Source organism: Fusarium flagelliforme, assembly GCF_020744385.1.
Source record: "Fusarium flagelliforme strain FIESC 12 MPI-CAGE-AA-0113 chromosome Unknown B0J16scaffold_6, whole genome shotgun sequence".
NCBI classification, from domain to species: domain Eukaryota; kingdom Fungi; phylum Ascomycota; class Sordariomycetes; order Hypocreales; family Nectriaceae; genus Fusarium; species Fusarium flagelliforme.
The window spans coordinates 3,321,708-3,335,744 of record NW_025763508.1 but is presented as its reverse complement, the minus strand read 5'-3'; the positions used below and the strand labels follow the sequence as shown (position 1 = coordinate 3,335,744).

General features: G+C 46.2%; 5 protein-coding genes across 5 annotated transcripts; 3 read left to right on the top strand and 2 right to left on the bottom strand.

Moving 5' to 3' along the window:
- Nucleotides 1–121: 121 nt before the first annotated feature.
- B0J16DRAFT_375028 (uncharacterized protein) lies at nt 122–848 on the bottom strand. The gene is made up of 3 exons (XM_046130648.1): nt 583–848; nt 340–533; nt 122–280 (listed from the first exon to the last, which is right to left on the bottom strand). Exons 1-3 carry the CDS (start codon nt 748–750, stop codon nt 130–132), a joined length of 513 nt encoding a protein of 170 aa, XP_045980683.1. The 5' UTR covers nt 751–848; the 3' UTR covers nt 122–129.
- A 719-nt stretch (nt 849–1,567) lies between these two features.
- On the top strand, nt 1,568–3,907 carry B0J16DRAFT_403577 (uncharacterized protein; the record flags this gene model as incomplete). The annotated part of the gene is made up of 2 exons (XM_046132725.1): nt 1,568–2,181; nt 2,253–3,907. Exons 1-2 carry the CDS (start codon nt 1,650–1,652, stop codon nt 3,905–3,907), a joined length of 2,187 nt encoding a protein of 728 aa, XP_045980682.1. The 5' UTR covers nt 1,568–1,649.
- A 2,328-nt stretch (nt 3,908–6,235) lies between these two features.
- Nucleotides 6,236–8,271, top strand: B0J16DRAFT_271771 (uncharacterized protein; the record flags this gene model as incomplete). The annotated part of the gene is made up of 3 exons (XM_046123592.1): nt 6,236–7,215; nt 7,267–7,857; nt 7,920–8,271. 3 exons carry the CDS (start codon nt 6,236–6,238, stop codon nt 8,269–8,271), a joined length of 1,923 nt encoding a protein of 640 aa, XP_045980681.1.
- A 1,130-nt stretch (nt 8,272–9,401) lies between these two features.
- B0J16DRAFT_180018 (S-adenosyl-L-methionine-dependent methyltransferase) lies at nt 9,402–10,913 on the top strand. Its single transcript, XM_046122582.1, has 9 exons — nt 9,402–9,513; nt 9,570–9,598; nt 9,654–9,707; nt 9,773–9,779; nt 9,832–9,876; nt 9,932–10,089; nt 10,145–10,201; nt 10,248–10,602; nt 10,648–10,913. Exons 1-9 carry the CDS (start codon nt 9,424–9,426, stop codon nt 10,876–10,878), a joined length of 1,026 nt encoding a protein of 341 aa, XP_045980680.1. The 5' UTR covers nt 9,402–9,423; the 3' UTR covers nt 10,879–10,913.
- On the bottom strand, nt 10,646–13,667 carry B0J16DRAFT_180008 (glycoside hydrolase superfamily). The gene has a single exon (XM_046122581.1). The coding sequence runs from the start codon at nt 13,648–13,650 to the stop codon at nt 10,948–10,950; it is 2,703 nt and encodes a 900-aa protein (XP_045980679.1). The 5' UTR covers nt 13,651–13,667; the 3' UTR covers nt 10,646–10,947.
- Between the last annotated feature and the right edge of the window lie 370 nt (nt 13,668–14,037).

The following is a 14,037-nucleotide window of genomic DNA, read 5'->3' as shown; positions in this document are numbered from 1 at the left end:
TAACCCTAACCTAACCCTAACCTAACCCTAACCCTAACCCTAACCCTAACCCTAACCCTAACCCTAACCCTAACCCTAACCCTAACCCTAACCCTAACCCTAACCCTAACCCTAACCCTAACCCTAACCCTAACTCCAGTAAGAGCAAACTGCAAGAATACCACAGATGGCTGATAAACCGACAGTAACAGCAGTAGTTAACAAGCCAGCATAAACAAATCTCGGTGTCGAGCCGATTAAATTGTCTTTAATAAGATCTACTCCCCAAACTCGCCAAAGCCTAGGAGTTCAAATATCAGAGCTTTACTCATACAAGATCTTATATCGATCTAGACTTACCGATGGAGGTCGAAAAGCTGCTTTCCCCAGGCAGAACAGTAGTCAGCCTCGTAACGTTCGCCATTCCTCTTCCCACTACAGTAGAGAGCTGGGAAAAGCGCAAAGAAATCTTTCTCCTTTGAGAAGTCGTGAGAGTCCGGAAGACCTTTGTAGGTCTCTTTGCCAACCTTCCGAGTGTATTGTTTTGTGTCAATCTATGTGACTCATTAGCAAGACTGATGTACCCTTTTGGTCTGGACTGACAAGAACAAGGTATAAATCAGGTGTAACAGGCAAATGATCCGGATTATCCAGTGATCCAGTGCCAGCTCGTAACAAGATCCCGACTCCCACAAGTAGTAAGAGCTGAGTGATAAGGGCGGCTGGTATTAAGATAGCACGGAATCCCAGTCTTTTCAACATGGCGAACATTTGTTAACAATGAGCTGATGTCGGCAGTTGGATGTAGACAGCCTTGGCTTTTCTATTGAAATGATTCTGTAGGGGTTGTATGCGGGGGCCAGAAGTTCAAGTACGCATTGATCAGAGCTCATAGAGTGGAACGTTGCGAGGAATTTAAGTCTTGTCCCCTATTGGAGATGGCGTGCTGCTAAAAGTGCCAAGTCTGCTGATCAGCGCTAAGTCAATAGTCACTACCTTAGAAACTATCGAAGTGGCTGGAGTTCTAGACCTTCATGTTTTCGGAGCTGAATCCTAGTGGAAGGTCAATGGGCACACACAGTTATACCAAAGTTCCAAATAATTGAAGTTCCGTTTAATTACGGCGGTTGACAAAAGAGGCTGGAATTTAACAAAGGCGGGTTGTCGTGGTCAGCTTTTACGTGGCGCAGACGGTTTTATTCCTAGGATTCCTCTGCTATACAGAGGCGATAGCATAAAGATGTAGACTTGCGTTAAAAATTTCCACATGATTTGAAAGGAGTTTAGTTCACTCTGGGTGGTGGCGGTGTGATGACAATCTCGGCAGTTCAGGCTACCGCGCCTTCAGACGAGCTTTCTAAGGCTGATCAGACGACTGTCACGGGTGCCACTAGGAAGCTGAAAGCAGTATGGGTCCATCAGTTTAAGAAGACAATAATGAGGCTTATGCTTTTTAGTGCTATGCCTAGCTCATCACAGTCGAGATTCAGCCGTACATGACCCCTCTGAGAATTAGTGTGTTCGACTCCTCGTTATTGATAACTTGTCCCTCATCCATCCTATAGTTTTTGCCGCTCGAATGGTAAATCAGTACTGTTGGCATCTGTTACAAAATCTTGCAAGAACCACGACAACCTCCCACCCCGCGGCTTTCGTGTCATCATTCCACCATGCTGCTTCAAGACTACCTCCTCACTTCAGTGCTGGCTCTGGTCGCCAATGCTGCAGTTGCACAGCCGGTAACCTTTCCTATCTCCAACGCTCTATGCCCACTCATTCCTCCTCCTGCGACGTCCGGAACCATATGCGGGCCATACACCCATCGATACTGTGATAGTCCCACAGCGTCTCTCTCGTGCTGTAAGCGCGCAGATGATGATGGATTGAAGCTCGTTTCCTTTACGGGATATGTTGACCCGCCAAAGGATTATGTTGTCGACGTTGAGAATTATGCTTTCTACCACCTGTTGCACGTGGAGTACCTGGTGGAGTTTTCCAAGAATCCCATGCCCTTCCAAACGCCATTGAGCCTACCCTACTGCGGTGTTAATCCCAATCCCAACAGAAAACATGGATTGGACGACGAAATTTTCCGACGTGGCAACATCCTGTCCGGGATTAAAATTGGGGGTCCCGTGGGACAAATCGGTGAAGGTCTCAAACACCTGGGCAAAGAGATACAGAAAGGAGTGGGCTCCATTCGTGAGTTATAAATTGTATGCTTCTTCACCATTCCCACCTTTATTAACAGGATGCAGCCTTTCCAACCCTAGATAAAGCTCCCACACCTCCCAAATTTCTTCCTCGCCCGCTATGCATCCCTAAAACTATTGAAGTCCCTGTTCACTTCACTGTTTTTACAACAAACTTCACAACATCAACACTCATCAACAATACGGTTCTAGAAGGACAGATGCGGGTTACCAACGAAGCCTTCAAGCCTCTTGGCATAAGCTTTTTCATATCATCGCTCAGCTATCACATTGGGCGTGAGTGGGAGCGGTTTACCCACAACAAGAATGAAGTTGAGGGTGACTACTTTTCATACTCTCAGAGGATCAAGGCCGAAAACCGATATGGCGGAAACGACGAAGTCAATATCTGGATAGTGGAAAAGATTGACGACGCAACTTGTAAAGGTAAGAGCTTTAGTTGGACCGATGGATACTGTACCATGGGTCGAAATGTCAACACTGCGGGCCATGTTGTTGACGGCTGCGCTATAACCATCGGCTCTCTTCCCAACGTGACCTGGAGATATGACAGCCCAGGGGACGGTTCTACTTTGACCCACGAGCTTGGACATTGGTTTGACCTGGATCACATATTCCCAGAAGAGGAGGATGCAGGCTGTACCGGCGAGAGCGATCTCATTGAGGACACATTTCAATTCCCCCGCGACAAGAACATGTTTAAAGCTGAACAACCCAGGTGCTGCTCGACCAAATCGGGAAACAAACTGGAGTGGAGCTTATGTGCAGATGGTAGCACCTACAACGTCACGAACTACATGAGCTATAGCAGAATCAAGGGGAAGATAATACCCGGCAACGACCCCGGAACTATGCCATGGACTACTGAGCAACGTGTCCATATGTTCTCTAGCTACTTCACACACCGGAGGGCCGCACCCAAGAAAGTCAAGATTACCTGCAACGATTACCCTGTCTTCTTCGAAGAACCTGCTGCCAAGGTGAAAGCAAGGGCGTCCGCTCTGGGCGAACGCTCCTTATCGGGCTTTGCCCTTCGAGGACCCAAGCTTTTGAAGCAAGGCAATCGGTTACTCGAGCAACTGATCAAGCGTTGCTCTTCTCCAACGGACCCAAACCGAGTAGAGGCGATCAACATTTACACTGGCGAGGTCGTGACTTGCGACAAGGACGGAAATTGCCAATCACCATCCACTGGCCCCCGTTGCCCTGACGGTACAAGCCCGCCGTGTCGTCTCGATAATCACTGCTTGGGAGGCTCACAGCCACCGTGTAAAGAGGTCTGTTCAGACGGTACAGGACCGCCATGCACAGACAATGGGGGCAGCACATGTCCCGATGGGCTACTATCATCATGTCTCGGTGGAGGCGTAGATGGCGAAAAGCCTGGCAATACTAATGCGATCAAACGTCCTGTTTGTCCTGCGGGATGTAAGGTCCACGACAACAAGTGCGATAAAACTACAGCTCCAACTTGTATCTTCCCTGACCCACGAGTCCCAAATCCTCGTGGCGCCTGCGCTTGTCGTCCGGGTTTCAAGGCTTCTGGTTACAAAGACACTGATACTGCTAACCAGTGGCGACTGCCGATTCCAGGACAGGAGCATCGGGTTTGGGTGGCAGAGGGGGTGAAATGTGATACCTTGTGTACAATTTCCAGTGGAGCAGGTAGTTGTAGGGAAGTTAGTATAGTTGCAAAGGAGTGCGTGGGGAATTAGTATATGTTCAGTTAGCTTCCTTTTTAAAGATATAGGTAGTTTCCCTTATAGCATTATCCTTAATAAAATTATTTAAAGTTTAAGGTATTGTATTTATGTGTTCTAGGATTAAGGTTAGGATAGGGTAGATATTAACTATCTAAGCTATCTACCTAGTTGCTTTTCTAGGTACTATATATAGTATAAGGAGAAAGAATAGTTATAGTTATAAGATAAATATAGGGAAATAGAGCTTATAAAAGCAGTATAAAGTAAGAAAAGGAAGTAAAGCTAGCTATAGGGTAAGATAAAGTAAGAAAATAAAATAAGGGAAATAAAGTAAGAGATAGAGTAAGAAAATAAAGTAAGGAAATAAAGTAAGGAAATAAGGTAAGGAAATAAAGTAACTAACTACTATAGGTAGTAGTTATAGGGGATAAATAAGGCTATAAAGAGCCTTGGAGGTCCCTTTTAGAGGGATTCTAAAGGAAGCTAGCTATCCCTCTAGGGGCTTCCTTACTAATAGAGGCTGCTAAGATAGCCCGGGTTCTTGTAAGAGCTAGAGCAATAGAGGAATCTAGCTATACCGCTGCTACTGGCCCTATAAGGTCCTGTAACTTACAGTAGGTTTTAGCGGTCTTAAGCTCTATAAGGCCCTCTGAAGAAATAATAATAGGCTGAAAAAAGGAAAGGAAACCAACGCAGAGCATGTGTACGGACCGGTTTTGTTGTACCCGGTCATGTTACCACCACGACTGCGTACAGTAGTAGTGGCGAATTTACGATCCCTGGCAGCCTGGTCTTCTGCCAGTTGGGCTTCTTTGATAACACGGGCATCTATATCAACAGCCCTAGCGATACTCTTGGCTAATACCCGATCAGAGACGTGTGTTACCGTTGATTAAATCTCGTGGCGACATATCTCTATGGCCAAATCCGAATCCGTGAGTTCGCCCGGCCGCTGCTTACCCTCGCTAGACCCCTCACAGAGATCCAAATCCTGCTGTTGGAGCTGGAGAGCCAGCATCAAAGATTCAACATCCATAACGAGAGGTTTCTAGAAGAGGAGCACCTGGATAAGAAGAAGGATGATTCCTTAGCCAGGTCGTGCTTTGGGATTCTGCGATGATGGCCTGGTCCTAGAAATGAACAAAAAATGTGAAATGTATAGTTAATCATCTGGTGAGCCTCCAAAGGCGAGGGAGTGTCCGACTACGTGGATAAAGGTTAATCCGGCCTTCAAGAGTAGATCGGCAATAAAAGAAGAACAAAGATAGCGTAGCCTGCTGTGCTAGGTGTCTGAGTCAATTTTTCACCATATCTTGGTGTGCGGTATGCTCCCAACCGCATCAGCCACTGACGAAAGACTCGCAGCCATCAAGCAAGCTGAAATTGTAAGAAAATCGCATGTCTATTTGTTGTAGGAGCTATTAGTATAGATATAGGTTGTGATAATGGTCTATTGATGGGTGTGAACGAGGCTACAGCTACACCTTGTCTCCCAATAACATTTGGCCACGTGAATCACCAAGTCCAAGCCCAGACATATAGCATGTCTCGCAGTTAAGATGATTGGTTGTGTGGTTACAGCCGGATACTTGAAGGAGGCCTCACCGCATGCGAGAGGCGAGATCACCACTTTGGCTTAAACTTTGCTTTAGCCATATTATTGAGAGCCTCTTTTAGGTGAAAGTATAATGTAGGGTCATTGTAGGGATTATCGACCAATAACGACGCGAATCGCCACTTTCAGTGAAAGTGAGAGAATCCATAGAGATGTAGTAAGGAATACGCATTTCGCAAGACCAACCCGTGGATTGCGGATTATCTATGTATATTACTTACAGAATTTGTCAGCAAATGCGGTGCCCTGATTGATCGATTCCTAGTCACGTGGGCTCCCCGCGCGTTTGATCAAAACAGCGCATCTTTCCCCTCAATTAGTTAGAGAAACAAGGCTCTTGAAATCCTCTTCTGCATGCTCGATTCGGTGAACATAGCTCGATTTGAGAGAATTGATGTAAGAGCCAACACGGAATATTGGTCATGAGAAGACATGGTATTCTAGCTTACAGATGTGAGACAATACAAGAGAGGAGAGCATGTAGGAGGCCGACCATACGCAGCGTGTCCTTTTCTGATTGAGTCTGTTTTGCCCCATTCTAAGAGATCTATGCGGGAGGCCGACCACTCATCACGTAATGACGTCAATAGAATCTGGGAAGTTTGCAATGGTTTCTAGACTCCCTCTTTCATCAGTTATGTCCTACGCTCGAAGACCGTAGACCTTTCTCCCTCATCTACGCTTTCTAGGGAAAATATAATATTCCATTCAACAAAAAGAAAATAATGAGGCATCTACGACGCATTCAATCGGAGTCCTCCCTGGAGCCACATTCTACTCTTGAAGGTCGTCCAAAAGACTGGATCCGCAGTAGATCTAAACAGCACCAAGCACGACCGCATTTTCCAGCTTCGACTGCTCCTGCAAAATTGGAATGTTGTGAGACATTGGCCAGCCAGAATAATGAGCTACAGAATCTTTTGCGTGAGCAAGAAGAGCAGATCCAATCCTTGCAGGATACTGTGAGGAAATTGATTGACGCAAACAATCTGCTAACGTCTAAGCTCAGCGAGAGAATGAAAGAGTCCATCTCTCTGAAATTGAAAGCTGCCTCCTTGGATCACGAATTGGAAACTCTTCTTAATGATCAAAGGAATATATCACAAACTATCAATGAGCTCCAAGTTAAAGTTTCTAAGCTTAGCTTGCTACCTGAGGTTACCCCCAGAGTTATCATCGTCATCAAAATGCTGGAAATTCTTAACAAAGCTTCTCAGCCTTTGAGTGGAAAGGGCACTTGTACTTCTTTGATATCTTTGGACAATCGTCGGGGTACAAATTTAAGAAGCGCACTTGACACCTTGCTGAGCACTGATGAGGCTCAAATACTGTTTTCTACATTTGACAAGTGGTTTGGTATAAAGGCGTTACAGTCTATAGCCCTCGTCACTTGCTTCGTGTGTAAAAAAGTCAAGTTCAGACAAACTGCTGCTGTTAACGGGGCCACACCTGTCAACGAATTCACTTCAACTGGCATTACAATTTCATGCGACAAGGCAATTTGCTCAGTATGCTATCTCAAGTCGGTTTCATACTCCTTAGAGCTTCTTCAGGAGACATGGTGGACGGCTCAAGGGTCAACGATTTCTATATTGTGTCCTTGTAGGAATCACTGTGACAGTATTCCCATGGATGATCGCCGAAAACTGATAAAGTTACTGCAAATGACGAATGATGACTGGCTCAAGATCAGGAAGATGAAAATGTAAGCTGGAAAATCCTTTGTTGAATCAGTAAGATGACCATTACTCCACAGTTATGACACGGCTTTACACCTGATGAAGATTTTAAACAAAATCGAGCCGAAGTTGACGACTAGTGCCCGACAGGTTGCCGCACGCATGCATCGAAAGATGATGGCTAATGGTTTCATGCGCTATCCATTTGACATGGGCTATTGGGACCTGTACCACACTGAAACTGGCTCTCCATTACAGGCAAACTCCAAGTTTGTTCAAGTCTATAATGTTGAGCATGGTGGGGGAACGCTATCAATCCCTGTTTTCACTCGGTTTCTGTGTGCTGAAAAGGAACCTGCTGATTGCGCAATTTGCGCTGAGTCTATCTGTGATATTTCCTATGGTTCCATCGAAAAGTGGACGAAAGTCTGTGCTGAATTCAACGGAAACTGGATGTGGAGGGTCTTACTGTTTCCTCAGAAATTGGGTCTACAATGCAACCATACAATCGACTTCTGCACGACTTGCTTACAACGACATATCAGAGCCCAATTGGAGCAATTTGGAAGAAGCGCTTGTGACAATATCACTTGTCCATCCACAAGCTGCGAACGTTTACTAACGTATGAGGAATTGCAAATATACGCACAAGAAGACATATTTTCCAGGTAGACTTTTTTTCTTTTCTGTCTCAAATTGTAGGTAGTAAAACTGCTGACCCGTCGAGCAGATATGATGACTACTTGAAACTCAAGGCTTTGAGCCAAATGCCATCTTTCATGTGGTGTTTATCCGAAAATTGCTCCAGCGGTCAAATACATGACTTACTCTTGAACAGCCATGTCGTTTGCGCTGACTGCGAGTTTGAAATGTGTTTTACTCACCAAGTGAAGTGGCACGAGGGACTATCATGCGAACAATTTGATAGTCTAAAGGAAACAGGAGATCCGGAGTTCCGACAGACTCAAGAGTGGATCAAGACTAATACTAAGCCATGCCCTGAATGTGATATTCAGGTGCAAAAGGGCAGTGGTTGTTTTCACATGACATGTCAGTCTACACTGCGACCTCAAACCGCTTAACTCTGTTTGTTAATATCAATTTCAGGCAGCTTATGTCACCATGAGTTTTGTTGGGAGTGTCTTGCTAGCTGGAGAAATATCAGGCCAGGATCTGGAATTTATAACCGCTCGGCTCACAACGACGGATGCTATTTCAAGACCAGCACTCAAGAGCCTACAGAGGTAGTAGGAACTAGTATTACCGCAACCGCATAAACATTTCAGTTCGTATCAAAGGATACTATATAGGTGAACACTTTTTAATAGAATACAAAATTGCTCCAAAAGAAGAAACATTCACTCACTACCCTTCATCATCGTTTTACAGCGACAGGTATAGATGATGAAAGCCCCGAATAGTCAATAACGTGATATGAATACTTACTTCTGTATATCCCTGGTATTAATACTTGCGTCGGCGTGATACGTCTTGGGGAAGACGATATGAGAGTTGAGATCGAGGTCGTTGCACACGATCCCAAGGGTACGAAAACGGCCTAAGCGCGCCAAGATGATAATAAGGGCAAGGAACACAAGGAGGTCAAGTCTCGCTTTCTGATGGCGCGAAGGAAGCGTAAATCATCCACAGCTAGCCTTAACTGAATCAAATGTCTCTATCAATATGCTTATAATACTTGCAAAATAACTCCTCCAAACCTTCAGCTTTGCAGGCTATATAAAGAAGTCTCTGACCTTGCTTCCCTCAAGCCAGTCCCCACAACCTTCTCGAAAACACCACCAACTGTGTTTGCTATTGAAAATCAAAAATGAGAACGGGTTCTGGGGTGGCGCGAACCTTGTCAATTCTAGTGTATGTGATTGGGTTAGAACTCAGAACGGGCCCCGTTCTTGCCGTGCGTACTTGAGTAGAGAAGGATTGATAATACAATGATCCTAGACTTGCGCAATAACATCACCCTTTCCTTAACGCAGTCATCAAACCATACGTGCAGATAAACCCTTCAACATGGGACGCGTTCCGTTCCGATTGGAGGGTTAAGTAACTGCGTTGTTTTTACGGGTATCCTGCAGTGTTCAACCAACAGCGACAGGGGGCCCAGGCAGGGGGGTTCATCATGATGTTATTAACCGAAGAGCGCAGCTCGCAATTCCAGAAAATCCAAACCTTTTTCTCTCTTCTTCGTGTTCTTCCAAGGTACAGTCTCTCTTTCAATGGCCATCGAGCCCACTGAGGAAGCCGGTCGTCTCCCTGCGGACCCTACCATGGGTACCAATCTAGCAAGCAATAATCTTGAGGTTGACGTAAATTATCTATCCTCCACATTGCGACAACTCACCATAACTGATTATTCTTATAGGATGATGTTGACTCTGTCTTGGATTCCTCGTAAGCTGATTACCGCTGTCCTCCCATTAAAACATCTAATCAGTATCAATGCAAGGACTGGGACTTCTAGCTACATGACGTCTCTGAAGTCAAGTATATACAATTACCGGTATGTGATGAAAGTCCCTTTTCGAGTTGTTGCGGATTTCAACTTATATCAATGGCTTGTTGTAGATTCGAGGTGAGTCTTTGACTCCGACCGGGAGAATGAACCTGCAACTAATGAGCTGCAGAACGGACGTCGTTATCATGCATTCCGAGAAGGATCCTATCCCATGGTAAGTAAAATAACTGCCGAGCCTGAAAATTTTATGTAACACGTTTTTTGGACAGCCCAACGATGAAGACGAGCAAGAGCGTATGGATCTTGGGCACCACGTATACAGTCTAGTTCTCGAAGGAAAACTCCACCTTGCTCCAATCGGTCCCAATCCCCAGCGAGTACTTGATCTGGGAACCGGTACTGGTATCTGGGCAATTGACTTTGCAGAGTGAGCTTATACCGGAGTACCTGGGACTAGAATAACTCATGCTAAGCGTCAACAGCGAGCATCCATCATCGGAGATCATCGGGAATGACCTTAGCCCCATCCAACCCGAATGGTATTTCAACAGCCCCTCAATGCGAGATTCGACTGACATGAGTAAGGAACCCACCTAACTGCACTTTCGAGGTCGATGATTTTGAGGACAATTGGCTATACCAGGTAGGGTTCGACTTTATCCACGCACGAGAGTTGGAGGCATGCATTGCCGACCGAGACCGTCTTTTGCAGCAAGCATTTAAACATCTAGTACCAAAGGGTTATTTCGAAATTCAGGTGGTTGATGCAAAGTTCTTGTGCGATGACGGGACCATCGAAAAAGCACCAAATGCTCAGCTCTGGATGGAGAGTATGTGCGAAGCATGCGCCAAGTTTGGCAAACCCATTGATGGAGGAACGGAGTGGAAGGAAAGGATGGAAAAGGCAGGGTTTGTCGATATCCATCAGGAAATTCGAAAGGTTTGTGTCATTTGCTATCGCGATGATCCGTTCTAACCTCTGTAGGTGCCTATTGGACCATGGCCCAAGGATGCAAGACTCAAGGAAATTGGCAAGTATCAGGTAGTTCAAGAGCTCAAGGTTATCGATTCTTATACTCCAAAGCTCTTTGAGCATGCACTTGGTTGGACTGCTCAGGAGATTCACGTCTTCATGGCCAAGGTGAAGAAGGAGCTTAAAGATCCATCTATTCATCTGTACCTTCCTGTTGTTATAGCTTGGGGCAGAAAACCTTGAGTGAGATGGAACGTTACTAGGCTAGATTCTAAATGCTAACAGGCACTTCACTTGAAAAGGTCCTAGTACCTAGTTCAGCTGGACCTTGAATGTCTTGATATTCTTCCCACTGATTTCCACGGCAGTGCCTTTACCTAACCAGGAAGTAAGCTGAACTTCAATCTTCTCATGGGGTAGAAGAGTGAAAAAGTTATCTGACCAGGTCAGTGGAGTAACATCGTTCCCATTTTCATCCACAGCGTTGAGCTGGATGAACACGGCAGGCACTGGAGAAGTGTTTTTAACCTGGAGCCTCCACTCGCCCGGACCTCCACTCTTGGACGATATAATTGAGACTGCGGCTGGATCCATCTTGCTCAACGCAGTAAAGTTGGCTGACTTTTTGATGTCGCTGTAGTACCATGTGGTGCTGCTCCAGTTTACTACATCGTTTTGTTCGGACAGCCAATATGTGTTCCGGCTTAGCACTTTCTCGCTACCATCGTCCCTTAGGGATAGGCGAAGAACCCCAACATCCTTGATCTTTCCGATTGCGGTACTCATATCGCCAATTTTGAGAGACTCGATCGGCTTTGTGGTGAAGCGAAAAGTTTCACGAAAGAGACGCTGTCCTTTCAAATCCACTAATTCGACATGAACTGACCGTGGGCCTGACTTTTTGCGAGAACGGTTGATCGCCCAGATAGAGTTGTCAAAGTAATTAAAGGCAACGTGTTCAACCCGATTCGCTATCTTGGTACCAAAGTATGACCCAGCCGGATGGAGAAAATAATCGAATTGGTTCCAGTGAAGACTCGGCCAGGCATTATTCAACATCCAGTAAATCAGACCCGTGGCCGGGCGCGAAGCGTTCCATTGACTTCCCCAACTTTCAAACTGAGAGCGAGTTGCTTCATAGTCCATCATCTGTGCGCTAATGAGATAGTCGTCCAGAGATGTAGGTTTGCCGTATCGCTTAAACAATGCCTTGTTGTAGATCGACCGATCATGGAATTGTGAAGTATTTTGTGACATGTGATAGAGACCCTTGTTTGGCTTTTCCCACAAGTCTTTCATGTCTTGGCTTGTCAGAAATTTGGACAGACTCCCTTTAGTGGGCGTTCCGACACCTGCGCCCAGCTCGGATCCGAATCCGAAAGACGATCCAAACCTCTTGGACGCCGGCTCTCTGTCATACCAGTAGACTGGAGGGACCCAGTCATAAGGGCCTTCCATCTTCATACCTGATGGACCGAGAAGCCTTGGATAGCCACGCTTCGCAGCAGACGAGATGATAGGAACCTGCCATCCAGCATCGCGTAAGCCGTCAACGTAGATCTTGGTAGCTCTATCGTCCGGCCAGTAGTCGCTCCCTACCAGGAAAGCAATGAGACTTGGGTGGGCTTGCATCATTGCTGCCTCATGCCTGATTGAAGCGTTGACAGTATCGTAATCAGCTGCGTACCATTTAGGAGGAGGGTCTTGGGATAAGTCGTGATTGTACGGCCAACTCTCCCATCGGTCGCAGCACTCCCAGCCAGCCATCAAGAGGACTCCAAGTCTGTCTGCAATCTCGTATAGTTCGGGTTGTTCCATCTTGCCTTCGAGTCGAATAGTGTTCATACCCATATCCAGAACATAGCGTGCTATATGCTCAAAGCGCTTAGCGTCCCAGCGCAGGAACATGTCGGATGTATAGCCTCCTCCTCTGATCTGTATCGGATAGCCATTGACTTTGAACAGCGTGTCATTGTAAGCATTGAGCTCAGACGTGACCTTTCGAATGCCGAAATTAGTGACAGCGCTCGAATCTGAAGTGTCGGATCCGATAGAATAGGTGAATTGGGCTGAATACAATGACTGTTCACCCCACCCTGCCGGCCACCACACCTCAGGATCCTTGACTTTTGTAGAAAGCTCAACCATGACTGATTCTTCAGGTGCGAGACGGACATGTTTAGTGACGACCTTGAGAGTTCTTCCGTTTGGAGTTTTGATCTTGGCTGTCGCGATAAACTTGATTGGCTTCTTACTCAGATTCCGAGCCTGAGCTCGGACAGTAACAGTTGCTTCGTGGGTTTTACCGTCATCGACTGGTGTATTAAGGTCCACAAGAATGCTCATAGGACCCATGAAAACATGGCCCGTTTGTTTAATAGTAATGTCTCTCCATACACCGGTGCCATTATCAGGTGGATAAGGATTCCAGTCGACAAACCCAACCGCAAAATCATGCTGATAGTTTGTTGGATACACTTTGACAACTAGCGCGTTCTCCCTGCTAGCACGACTGGTGATATCGTAGGTGTGTCCGCCGTAGGAACCTGATTGCGTGATATTACTTGCGATTGGCTTGCCATTCAAGAACAAGTCTGCAGCAGGCGTGATTCCGTTGGTCTGTAGGAAATAATGCCGTTTTGTCGATTCCTTCTCAGTCGCCAGGTTAAACTGATTGCGATATACCCAAGGGACGTGGAACATGCTGTCGTCAAAATGTGCAAGGTTATCAGAGTACCAGAGGCCGTCAGGTCCATCCAATTCGTAGATTCCTTCATCCAAAAGACAGGCCATCAGTGTACATCTAGACACGGATGCATGGTGCCAGGAAGAAGTATCAATGTTTGGTATGGAAAGTGACGCGATGCTTCCAGATACTTTATTGACCGGCTGGAGGTCCCAGTTGGGAATTGTCCCCTGTTGCCCAACAACAGACGCCAATGGTCCGCGATGGACAGCGGCGTTAGCCGTAGCAAAGAGGAGCAGGAAGCAAGTAAGCATCATTCGGGTAGCCATTCCGTGCTACTCTAAAGGTAGTGTCGTAAAGAGATAGTAGAGCCGAGTGACAAGCTCCTTTGTAATAAATGGGGGATTGCCATGGCATAACTCTATTAATAGAAAGTGCTACGTTACTGTAGAATGCATATGCTACGTTACACTAAAGCCCCTTCCGTATATATTGCTGGGTTATCCGTTGCACCAAACGATAATCTTCCATCTGCATACAGCTTGAACGGAGAGACTCCCCGCACTTACCCAACCGGGACAGAGCTGCCCGCGCCGCCTCTTCCCCGCAGAAGATCGTCCGCCGATCTCTCTCACCCAAATCGTACGATCATGTTAAAATTAGCTCACCTTCCGTCCCGTAGCGGAGACCTGCTTCGAAAGGTTGTGACTGGCTCG